Consider the following 13,395-nt stretch of genomic DNA (forward strand, 5'->3'; position numbering starts at 1 on the left):
GCCTTCTGCCCCAGATCCAGAGCTCATCCCTGGGGGGGGGAAAAGAACGTCACATGACAAGCACTCAGCGCCGCTGCCCGGAAAAGACCTCCGAGTCAGGGACGCTTCACTAAGTCGGTCTTCATCCTCCCCGGGTTTTAATGGATGCATGATGGAAGTGTTGTGCATTAAGAAGTAAAAATGTCTTCATCAAATATTCAAGCCGGGCTAAGTCTAAGTTTATGTGGGTTTTAAGCCTCAAAGTCACTTCCACGCCCCTCGGACTGGACTGCTTTCTTTCACATGATCGGACAAAGCAAAGGCTGATCTAATTATCCATCCATCCATCTTCTTACTCTTATACAAGGTCGGGTCGTGGGGGCAGCAGCCTAAGCAGGGAAGCCCAGACTTCCCTCTCACCAGCCGCTTGGTCCAGCTCCTCCCGGGGAATGCCGAGGCGTTCCCAGGCCAGTCAGGAGACATAGTCTACCCGACGTGTCCTGGGTCTTCCCCGTGGCCTCCTGCCGGTCGGACGTGCCCGGAACACCTCCCTTGGGAGGCTTTCGGGTGGCATCCTGACCAGATGCCCGAACCACCTCATGTGACTCCTCTCCATATCTCAGTCAGTCATGGTGTTGTTTCCATTGACTTGGTTTCTTGGGACAGGTTAGGTTCATTAGGTATCCGTATTCCTAGAATTGAACGGTAGACCATGGATGGATGGATTGGCTCCTAGGTTGTACAAACCCCGTTTCCATATGAGTTGGGAAATTGTGTTAGATGTAAATATAAACAGAATACAATGATTTGCAAAACATTTTCAACCCATATTCAGTTGAATATGCTACAAAGACAAAATATTTAATGTTCAAACTCATGAACTTTATTTTTTGTTTTGCAAATAATAATTAACTTAGAATTTCATGGTTGCAACACGTGCCAAAGTAGTTGGGAAAGGGCATGTTCACCACTGTGTTACATCACCTTTTCTTTTAACAACACTCAATAAACGTTTGGGAACTGAGGAAACTAATTGTTGAAGCTTTGAAAGTGGAATTCTTTCCCATTCTTGTTTTATGTAGAGCTTCAGTCCTTCAACAGTCCGGGGTCTCCGCTGTCGTATTTTACGCTTCATAATGCGCCACACATTTTCCATGGGAGACAGGTCTGGACTGCAGGCGGGCCAGGAAAGTACCCACACTCTTTTTTTTTACAAAGCCACGCTGTTGTAACACGTGCTGAATGTGGCTTGGCATTGTCTTGCTGAAATAAGCAGGGGCGTCCATGAAAAAGACAGCAACATATGTTGTTCCAAAACCTGTATGTACCTTTCAGCATTAATGGTGCCTTCACAGATGTGTAAGTTACCCATGCCTTGGGCACTAATGCAACCCCATACCATCACACATGCTGGCTTTTACACTTTCCATTGATAACAGTCTGGATGGTTCGCTTCCCCTTTGGTCCAGATGACACGATGTTGAATATTTCCAAAAACAATTTGAAATGTGGACTCTTCAGACCCCAGAACACTTTTCCACTTTGCATCAGTCCATCTTAGATAATCTCGGGCCCAGAGAAGCCGGCGGCATTTCTGGATGTTGTTGATAAATGGCTTTCGCTTTGCATGGTAGAGCTTTAACTTACACTTACAGATGTAGCGACCAACTGTATTTAGTGACAGTGGTTTTCTGAAGTGTTCCTGAGCCCATGTGGTGATATCCTTTAGAGATTGATGTCGGTTTTTTGATACAGTGTTGAGGGATGGAAGGTCACGATCATTCAATGTTGGTTTCCGGCCATGCTGCTTACGTGGAGTGATTTCTCCAGATTCTCTGAACTATTTAATAATATTATGGAGCGTAGATGTTGAAATCCCTAAATTTCTTGCAATCGCACTTTGAGAAAGGTTGTCCTTAAATTGTTTGACTATTTGCTCACGCAGTTGTGGACAAAGGGGTGTACCTCGCCCCATCCTTTCTTGTGAAAGACTCAGCACTTTTTGGGAAGCTGCTTTTATAGCCAATCATGGCACCCACCTGTTCCCAATTTGCCTGCACACCTGTGGGATGTTCCAAATAAGCGTTTGATGAGCATTCCTCAACTTTATCAGTATTTATCGCCGCCTTTAACAACTTCTTTGTCACGTATTGCTGGCATCAAATTCTAAAGTTAATGATTATTTGCAACAACAAAAATGTTTATCAGTTTATCTTTGTAGCATATTCAACTGAATATGGGTTGAAAAGGATTTGCAAATCATTGTATTCTGTTTATATTTACATCTAACACAATTTCCCAACTCATATGGAAACGGGGTTTGTCGGTATCTGTATTCCTATAGAGATGAACGGTAGACCATGGATGGATGTACTGACTCCGAGGTTGTAAATCACACTGCAAAAGCCCACGGTCCAAGCTGAGGAGGGGGTTTCTGTCGTTTGTGTTGACATGGGGCAGTCCTTTCCAGACATGCGGGGTCCGTCGTTACAGATTCCACAAGAGACCCCGGACCCCCGGAGGTCAGACATCCTGACACCAGCGTGTAAAGCAAAGCAACACTCTCGTCACACACTACTGAAAACTCCAATCGGCCTTCAGTCGCTATCTCGCAGCTGTATCTCTTATCGTCCTCAGTCCCTAAAACCTCTACCAGCCTGACTTTCCAACCAGAAAGTGAAATTGGGAGAGAACACAAAGAGTTGCTTGTTTGCCAAAGCCTGATCATGCGAGCCGCCAAGCGTGGCCGACTGTACGGAGCGAGAAGGTACGGAGGGCTGATAAATGGGATCTGAGGGGGCCGAGAGCCAGAGACAAGATCTTCTTTCATCACCGTATCGCCTTCATCAGGGACTTCCAGTTATTTTCACTCAACCGCTGCCGCTACCAAGCACAGGCAAGAACTGCAGTCAAAAGTTGAGGTGCACTTGTCTTTAGAAATCTGCGTTCAAAAGACTCCGGCTTATTAGTGATTCCTAGAGCCCAAAAAAAGTCTGCGGGCTATAGAGCGTTTTCCGTTCGGGCTCCAGTACTCTGGAATGCCCTCCCGGTAACAGTTCGAGATGCTACCTCAGTAGAAGCATTTAAGTCTCACCTTAAAACTCATCTGTATACTCTAGCCTTTAAATAGACCTCCTTTTTAGACCAGTTGATCTGCCGCTTCTTTTCTTTCTCCTATGTCCCCCCCTTCCTTGTGGAGGGGGTCCGGTACGATGACAATGGATGAAGTACTGGCTGTCCAGAGTCGAGACCCAGGATGGACCGCTCGTCGGGACCCAGGATGGACCGCTCGCCTGTATCGGTTGGGGACGTCTTTACGCTGCTGATCCACTTAAGATGGTTTCCTGTGGACGGGACTCTCGCTGCTGTCTTGGATCCGCTTAAACTGAACTCTCGCGGCTGTGTTGGAGCCACTATGGATTGAACTTTCACAGTATCATGTTAGACCCGCTCCACATCCATTGCTTTCGGTCCCCTAGAGAGGGGGGGTTGCCCACATCTGAGGTCCTCTCCAAGGTTTCTCATAGTCAGCATTGTCACTGGCGTCCCACTGGATGTGAATTCTCCCTGCCCACTGGGTGTGAGTTTTCCTTGCCCTTTTGTGGGTTCTTCCGAGGATGTTGTAGTCGTAATGATTTGTGCAGTCCTTTGAGACATTTGTGATTTGGGGTTATATAAATAAACATTGATTGATTGATTGATTGATTGATAGTTCCCGATCACTTCTACAACCCTGTCCTTTAGAAGCAGCTGTTGCCATCTAATCAGGGAAAGTCCAAATAATAGAGGAGGCGTGCCACCTTTCGTCAGAGCGTGGTGGAAGACTGTTCGAAGAGTACAGCTCGGACGTTTCTCCTCGATGAGCTAAATGGAACTGTGTCTCTGTTTAATTCCTTGCTTCTTGTCTGTTTAATAGATGTCATCAGTGTTTGAACCCAATCTTTCCAATCATTTCTACAACTTTTATTTTTTGGTGATGTAGTGATTGGAGCACATACTTGTTGCTCAAACAAAAACGTTCATGAAGTTTGCTTCTTTTATGAATTTATTATGGCAAGTTTCACTGCAATAAGGCGCTTTTGATAGCCATCCACCAGCTTCAGCTTAAATTTTTGACCACTCCTCTTGACAAAATTGATGCAGTTCAGCTAAATGTGTTGGTTTTCTGACATGGACTTGTTTCTTCGGCATTGTCCACATGTTTAAGTTGGGAAGGCCATTCTCAAATCTTAATTCTAGCCTGATTTAGCCATTCCTTTACCACTTTTGACCTGTGTTTGGGGTCATTGTCCTGTTGGAACACCCAACTGTGCCCAAGACCCAACATCCGGGCTGAAGATTTTAGCTTGTCCTGAAGAATTTGGAGGTAATTCTCCTTTTCAGAGCATAATACTACCACCACCATGCTTGACGGTAGGCCTTTTGTTCCTGGGTTTAAAGGCCTAACCTTTTCTCCTCCAAACATATTGTGGCCTAACAGCTCCATTTTGGTTTCATTCAACCACAAGTTTCTGGTTGAATTTTTGACCACTCCTCTTGACAAAATTGGTGCAGTTCAGCTAAATGTGTTGGTTTATCCGATATGGACTTGTTTCTTCAGCATTGTCCACACGTTCTCAATGGGGTTTAAGTCAGGACTTTGGAAAGGCCATTCTAAAACCTTCATTCTAGCCTGATTTAGCCATTCCTTTACCACTTTTGAGGTGTGTTTGGGGTCATAGTCCTGTTGGAACACCCAACTGTGCCAAGACCCAACCTCCGGGCTGAAGATTTGAACCTCTGGGCTGAAGATTTTAGTTTGTCCTGAAGAATTTGGAGGTAACCCTCCTTTTCCATTGGCAGCAATACAGGCCCAGAGCATAATACTACCACCACCATGCTTGACGGTAGGCCTTTTGTTCCTGGGTTTAAAGGCCTACCTAACCTTTTCTCCTCCAAACATATTGTGGCCAAACAGCTCCATTTTTGTTTCATTCAACCACAAGCTTCTGGTTGAATTGTGGACCACTCCTCTTGACAAAATTGGTGCAGTTCAGCTAAATGTGTTGGTTTATCGGATATGGACTTGTTTCTTCAGCATTGTCCACACGTTCTCAATGGGGTTTAAGTCAGGACTTTGGGAAGGCCATTCTAAAACCTTCATTCTAGCCTGATTTAGCCATTCCTTTGCCACTTTTGACCTGTGTTCGGGGTCATTGTCCTGTTGGAATACCCAACTGTGCCCAAGACCCAACATCCGGGCTGAAGATTTTAGCTTGTCCTGAAGAATTTGGAGGTAATTCTCCTTTTCAGAGCATAATACTACCACCACCATGGTTGACGGTAGGCCTTTTGTTCCTGGGTTTAAAGGCCTAACCTTTTCTCCTCCAAACATATTGTGGCCAAACAGCTCCATTTTTGTTTCATCTGGCCACAGAACTTTCCTCCAGAAGGTCTTATCTTTGTCCATGTGATGTCAAGAGGAGTGGTCCACAATTCAACCACAAGCTTCTGGTTGAATTTTTGACCAGTCCTCCTGACAAAATTGCTGCAGTTCAGCTAAATGTGTTGGTTGATCTGATATGGACTTGTTTCTTCAGCATTGTCCACACGTTTAAGTCAGGACTTTTGGTAAGGCCATTCTAAAACCTTCATTCTAGCCTGTTTTAGTCATTCCTTTACCGCTTTCAGTTCCATTGGCAGCAAAACAGGACCAGAGCATAATACTACCACCACCATGCTTGACGGTAGGCATTTTGTTCCAAACATATTGCTGAGTATCGTAGCCAAACATCTCCATTTTGTTTCATCTGACCACAGAACTTTCCTCCAGAAGGTCTTATCTTAAATTTAATTTTTGACCACTCCTCTTGACAAAATTGGTGCAGTTCAGCTAAATGTGTTGGTTTATCTGATATGGACTTGTTTCTTCAGCATTGTCCACACGTTCTCAATGGGGTTTAAGTCAGGACTTTGGGAAGGCCATTCTAAAACCTTCATTCTAGCCTGATTTAGCCATTGCTTTACCACTTTGGAGGTGTGTTTGGGGTCATAGTCCTGTTGGAACACCCAACTGTGCCCAAGACCCAACCTCCGGGCTGATGATTTTAGCTTGTCCTGAAGAATTTGGAGGTAATTCTCCTTTGTCATTGTCCTATTTAAAGCACCAGTTCAATTTGCAGCAAAACAGGCCCAGAGCATAATACTACCACCACCATGCTTGACGGTAGGAATGGTGTTCGAGGGATTGTAGGCATACTTTTTCTCCTCCAAACAAATTGCTGGGTATTGTGGCTCAATTTTTGTTTCATCAGACATCAAACGGACTAAGATAAGACCTTCTGGAGGAAAATTCTGTGGTCAGAAATAAGAGTTGTAGAAATGACCAAGACAGCCGTGACATTATGTTCTTCACAAGTGTACGTATACTTTTGCTGTAGAGCAGGGGTGTCCAAGGTGCGGCCCACAGGTAATTTTTTAACAGCCTTAAGCACATTGTAAAAATACGATTAAAAAATTACAAACCGAAAAAGTGGTATAAAAGAGTCAACAGGTGAAATGTGACAAGAAAATGTTGCAATGTTTACTCTAATTCCCCTTTGAGATATTTTTTTGGGGAAAATGTTGCATATTTTGTGTTTGCCATGTAAAAAACAAAGTTGTTTTTTTTTTCTAAAGAAGGGCCTAATAAGAACAATCAAAAAAACATAAACAGCAATAAAAGTTATAATTGACAGATGGATCTGAATTTGATCACTAAACGATTGTGTTATAATAAACAGTAAAAAATATATATATTTATATATAATTTTAATGAGTAGGACAGTTTTGGATCCCCAATAATTTTAGTGTGATTTTTTTTGTGTGTCATTGCTAAAAAAATAATAAATTGAAATCAATGGTGTTGACATTTTTAAGGCTCCAATTATCATTTAATTTTACATATTCCACTTTGAAATTCTATTGGGGGAAACTATTGCATATTTTGTGTGTTTTTTTTCCATTACAAAACAGGGTTTTCTTTGACAAAAAGGGCATACAACTTAAATCTTTATTATTTTTGGATTGCCAGATAGTTTTAATGTTGATCTGGAGATTTAAACCTTGAATAGCAATAATACAAAAATAATGACACATTTTAAATATTTTTTTTGACCAAAATTCTTTGGGGTCCCTGGGATCAAGCCTATATTTTTACATATATTGTATTGGTTTTTGAAATAAAAACATATCAAAATGGCCCCCGCTTGCTTTGATTTTTCAGTGTGCGGCCCTCAGTGGAAAAAGTTTGGACACCCTTGCTGTAGAGGACTGTCTGAGTCCGTCACATCAACACAAAGCATTCCACCGAGTAATGCAAAAAAAAAAGTGCACAAATGTGCGGAGTCCGTGTGTGTGTGTGTGTGTGTGTGTGTGTGTGTGTGTGTCCGTCCCTTGGGGGCAAGAACAGATCCTTTTGGAGATGATTAGTAGATTTTTTAGAATGTCAGACAATTCTTTTGCCAGTCAGAGGAAGGATGACTCTCTCTATGTTTGGGTGTGTGTGTGTGTGTGTGTGTGTGTGTGTGTGTGTGTGTGTGTGTGTGTGTGTCCCTTGGGGGCAAGAACAGATCCTTTTGGAGATGATTAGTAGATTTTTTAGAATGTCAGACAATTCTTTTGCCAGTTAGAGGAAGGATGACTCTCTCTATGTTTGTGTGTGTGTGTGTGTGTGTGTGTGTGTGTGTGTTTGTTTAGGGTGGTCTTTAGCCTCTGGGCAGATTTATGACTCCGAGCTGCCCTCGTCTTTCTTAATGAAATGTTTAGTCGCAGCGTCTACGCAAAATGGGGTCGGTAGGTCGAGCTCTGCGATGTTATTGCCGCATGTTACAACCTCATAGGTGTGTGTGTGTGTGTGTGTGTGTGTGTGTGTGTGGAGAATCCTGTCTTCTGGGGCATGTCTGGGCCCGCGGTGTGTTAACGTAGGACGAGTAAAACACATTCCACTAATGAAGAAACAGGAGGTGTTTAATTCAGAACCTTTAAAGACTGTAATCGAGTGAGATTGCAGAAAGGAGTGCAGTGGACGACATCAGCTACTTTATTCCTGTGATAGTCTTGTAATGCAGGCCTGGGCAATTATTTTGGGCAAACTTAGAGAAAGAAATATGTATATATATATATATATACATATACCCCGCCCCGTTTGGTGCTTGCGGGGTGTATAAAATAGTCAGGAAGCATCACGGATGCAAAGGATTCTGGGTATTTGTTGTGTTGCGTTTATGTTGTGTTACTGTGAGGATTTTCTCCCGAAATGTGTTTGTCATTCTTCTTCTGTGTGGGTTCGCAATGTGCCGCATATTAGTAGGAGTGTTGAAGTTGTTTATATCACAACACTGAGGGTTGTGATAACCCAGCATGCCTTGCAATCTCATACACGTGCAGATAGAAGCAGCGAAATGCATGTGTCCGGTCGGCACGCAAATAGCATTCCGTGAACGGCGGGCGCAATGACATTCAAGAACAAGTTAAGAGAAATATCATCAATGTTGGAGTCCGAGGGAAAATTGGAGAATGTTGACTCCGGGTGATGTCCGGGAGAGTGGCCGAGCCCTGCTCCAGAAGGTCTTATCTTTGCCAGATGAAACAAAAATGGAGATGTTTGGCCACAATACCCAGCAATATGTTTGGAGGAGAAAAGGTGAGGCCTTTAATACCAGGAACACTATACATACCTTCAAGCATGGTGGTGGTAGTATTATGCTCTGGACCTGTTTTGCTGCCAATTGGAATTAGTGCTTTAAATGGGACAATGAAAAAGGAGGATTACCTTAAAATTCTTCAGGACAAGTTAAAGTCATCAGCCCGTATGTTGGGTCTTGGGCACAGTTGGGTGTTCCAACAGGACAATGACCCCAAACACATGTCAAAAGTGGTAAAGGAATGGCTACATCAGGCTAAAATTACCATAGTAACCAATTAGATGACCATAGTAACTAATTACATTCCCATTGTAACTAATTAGTATACCACAGTAACTAAATAGATAACCATAGAAACTACTTAAATTACCATAGTAACTATTAGATTCCCACAGTAAATAATTAGTATACCATAGTAACTAATTAGATGACCATTGTAACTAATTACATTCCCATTGTAACTAATTAGTATACCACAGTAACTAAATAGATAACCATAGAAACTACTTAAATTACCATAGTAACTATTAGATTCCCACAGTAAATAATTAGTATACCATAGTAACTAATTAGATGACCATAGTAACTAATTACATTCCCATTGTAACTAATTAGTATACCACAGTAACTAAATAGATAACCATAGAAACTACTTAAATTACCATAGTAACTATTAGATTCCCACAGTAAATAATTAGTATACCATAGTAACTAATTAGATGACCATTGTAACTAATTAGATTTCCATAGTAACTAAGTAACTAATTAGATTTCCATAGTAACTAAGTAACTAATTAGATGACCATAGTAACTAATTAGATTACCATAGTAACTAGTTAGATGACCATAGTAGCTAATTAGATTACCACAGTAACTAAGTATATGACCATAGTAACTAATTATATTCCCGAAGTAACTAATTAGATTACCATAGTAAGTAATTAGATTACCACAGTAACTAATTATATGACCATAGTACCTAATTATATTCCAACAGTAACTAATTAGATTACCGTTGTAATTAAATTAACACAGTAACTAAGTGTATGACCATAGTAACTAATTAGATTCCCATAGTAACTAATTAGATTACCATTGTAAGTAATTAGATTACCACAGTAACTAAGTATATGACCATAGTAACTAATTAGATTACCATTGTAAGTAATTAGATTACCACAGTAACTAAGTATATGACCATAGTAACTAATTAGATTTCCATAGTAACTAAGTATATGACCATAGTAAGTAATTAGATTCCCATAGTAACTAATTAGATTACCATTGTAACTAATTAGATTACCACAGTAACTAAATATATGACCATAGTAACTAATTAGATTCCCATAGTAACTAATTAGATTCCCATAGTAACTAATTAGATGACCAACGTAACTAATTATATGACCATAGTAACTAATTAGATGACCTTAGTAACTAATTATATGACCATAGTAACTAATTAGATTCCCATAGTAACTAATTAGATTCCCATAGTAACTAATTAGAATACCATAGTAACTAATTAGATGACCATAGTAACTAATTAAATGACCATAGTAACTAATTAAATTACCATTGTAACTAAGTATATGACCATAGTAACTAATTAGATTCTCATAGTAACTAATTAGATTACCATAGTAACTAATTGGATTCTCATAGTAACAAATTAGATTACCACAGTAAATTAATTGGATTCCCATAGTAACTACTTAGATTACCATAGTAACTGATTAGATTACCATTGTAAGTAATTAGATTACCACAGTAACTAAGTATATGATCATAGTAACTAATTAGATTCCCATAATAACTAGATTCCCATAGTAGCTAATTAGATGACCATAGTAACTAATTAGATGACCATAGTAACTCATTATATGACCATAGTAACTAATTAGATGACCATAGTAACAAATTAGATTACCATAGTAAATTAATTGGATTCCCATAGTAACTACTTAGATTACCATAGTAACTCATTAGATTACCATTGTAAGTAATTAGATTACCACAGTAACTAATTATATGACCATAGTAACTAATTAGATTACCATAATAACATTGGCATTTGGTGTTGACTAATTAGATTACAATTGTAACTAATTAGATTCCCATAGTAGCTAATTAAATTCCCACAGTAACTAAGTATATGAGCATAGTAACTAATTAGATTACAATTGTAGATGACCACAGTAACTACATAATTATATTAGGCAAAAGCGCAGATTCCAACCATTGAAATACTTAATTTAAAAATGATTTCAAACATGAGTGCACATCATAATTGCAGCTACAGTTTTGATCTTAAATACCTAAAAAAATGATTTGGGAATGTCCGGCGGGCCAGATTACAAACCTTAACGGGCCGGGTCTGACCTAATGGTTTCTTTTTTTGCCTTCTGATTTTCTCCAACCGCTTTCTTAGAACTTCAGACACCTGCCAGTCAGACCCATTTAAACACCACTTTTCTTCTCCTCTGCTTTTAACACCACTTTCTTCTCCTCTGCAGAACTGTCTGGTCAACTCACCTTCCGGAACGATCCTTTCCATGACGGTGTAGTTGGCGGAAAAGCCCTCCTTAGCGATGGCGCTGTCGGTGTTGATGGTCAGCGCCAGGATGCCGGTGTAGGAGATGATTCTCCCCGGCGTGTTCTGTCCACAGTACCTGCCGATGTACGGGCCCACTGCATAAAGGCAAGAAGATTAAAAGCTATTCAGTAGGATTTAAGGTCCAAGCTATTGAATATGCTAAAAAGAACAGTAAGCAGCTATGTTTTATTAATATACCATAGCTGTAGGTGTCAAATATGAGTCATTAAATGAGTCCCGCCTCCTGGTGGTAGAGGGCGCTAGTGATCCTTCTTGCGACTACTCGGCTGCAGAAGAAGTGACAACGAGTGTCGTGATATGTGCTGGGAACGGATTTGACGCGGGGGATTCACGGCACACCTTTTAGGACGTAACACCACTACTCCTATGCTGGCTATGTAAACAACCGGCCTGAAATAAAGCATGTTCCAGTCCTAAATACCCAGTGTATTATTTATACTATAACACTTCATGGTGGCAGCGGTGGGATAAAGAGATCACACACGGAGCAGAACGGGAGGGGAGTTGTCCGAGGATAATTCTGTCGTCACCCGCACGTGAGGAGCCGAGCGAACTGATAGCAGCGGTCTGATAGCAGTTTTCTAAACTGGACTTTCAATGGAAGCAGGAGGTAATAAAGGAAGATCTCCATCGAGACAGAGAGACTTTTAAAACTGAATAAAGATAAGGAAGACTTCTATAAAGAAGTTATTGATGCTTTTGATCAGAAGGAGCTGCGCATGGACTTCATTTATAAGTAAAGGTAAGACCATAATAATGTTTTTTTTATTGAATGTGCTTTTCATGATGGTATCCTTACATCACACTCAAATTTTTACTGCATGCCTTTGGTAAGTGCCGGAGTGAGAAGAGGTTTTAAATTAATTAGCGCCCCGGCGGCAATTCAAGGAAATACGGTATGTATGATTGGCACTTCACACAAGTCAATAACATCAACGCACAATGTTAAAAGTTTGGTGGACAAAATGAGACGGAAAAAGAAGTGGCATAAAACACGTCCTCGAAAGTCAGAGAAAGTTGTACATGTAAACAAAATACGGTGAGTTCAAGGACCGCCAAAATTAGTAGGACAAAACGGCGCTCTTCAAATACTCGAATCAGGGAAGCATGTTTAATACAAACATTGTGCTTTTTAAAAATTATGGAGGTTTGTGTCATGTTTGTCCTCCTGCAGAAACTATAATAAAACTAAAAATATTAATATTTTTTTTAAAAGCTGAAAAATCACTATTATGTTAGTGGATCTAACGTAATAGTGAGAGTCCAGTCCATAGTGGATCTAACATAATAGTGTGAGAGTCCAGTCCATAGTGGATCTAACATAATAGTGAGAGTCCAGTCCATAGTGGATCTAACATAATAGTGAGAGTCCAGTCCATAGTGGATCTAACATAATAGTGTGAGAGTCCAGTCCATAGTGGATCTAACATAATAGTGAGAGTCCTGTCCATAGTGGATCTAACATAATAGTGTGAGAGTCCAGTCCATAGTGGATCTAACATAATAGTGTGAGAGTCCAGTCCATAGTGGATCTAACATAATAGTGTGAGTCCAGTCCATAGTGGATCTAACATAATAGTGTGAGAGTCCAGTCCTCAGTGGATCTAACATAATAGTGTGAGAGTCCAGTCCATAGTGGATCTAACATAATAGTGTGAGAGTCCAGTCCGTAGTGGATCTAACATAATAGTGAGAGTCCAGTTCATAGTGGATCTAACATAATAGTGTGAGAGTCCAGTCCATAGTGGATCTAACATAATAGTGAGAGTCCAGTCCATAGTGGATCTAACATAATAGTGAGAGTCCAGTCCATAGTGGATCTAACATAATAGTGTGAGAGTCCAGTCCATAGTGGATCTAACATAATAGTGAGAGTCCTGTCCATAGTGGATCTAATATAATAGTGTGAGAGTCCAGTCCATAGTGGATCTAACATAATAGTGTGAGAGTCCAGTCCATAGTGGATCTAACATAATAGTGTGAGTCCAGTCCATAGTGGATCTAACATAATAGTGTGAGAGTCCAGTCCTCAGTGGATCTAACATAATAGTGTGAGAGTCCAGTCCATAGTGGATCTTACATAATAGTGTGAGAGTCCAGTCCATAGTGGATCTAACATAATAGTGTGATAGTCCA

The 13,395-nt window shown here is 40.6% G+C and overlaps 1 protein-coding gene across 2 annotated transcripts in view; it reads right to left on the minus strand.

Annotated features, from left to right (window-relative positions):
• Positions 1-13,395, minus strand: part of nrp1a (neuropilin 1a) — a 165,087-nt gene that overhangs the window by 76,279 nt on the left and 75,413 nt on the right. For both annotated transcript variants that reach the window (XM_061922361.1, XM_061922360.1), the window contains exon 6: positions 11,178-11,333. In XM_061922361.1, coding sequence (XP_061778345.1) covers positions 11,178-11,333 — 156 coding nt within the window. The remainder of the gene's footprint in view (positions 1-11,177; positions 11,334-13,395) is intronic.

The sequence above is a fragment of the Nerophis ophidion genome, linkage group LG15 (assembly GCF_033978795.1).
Source record: "Nerophis ophidion isolate RoL-2023_Sa linkage group LG15, RoL_Noph_v1.0, whole genome shotgun sequence".
In the NCBI taxonomy this organism is placed as follows: domain Eukaryota; kingdom Metazoa; phylum Chordata; class Actinopteri; order Syngnathiformes; family Syngnathidae; genus Nerophis; species Nerophis ophidion.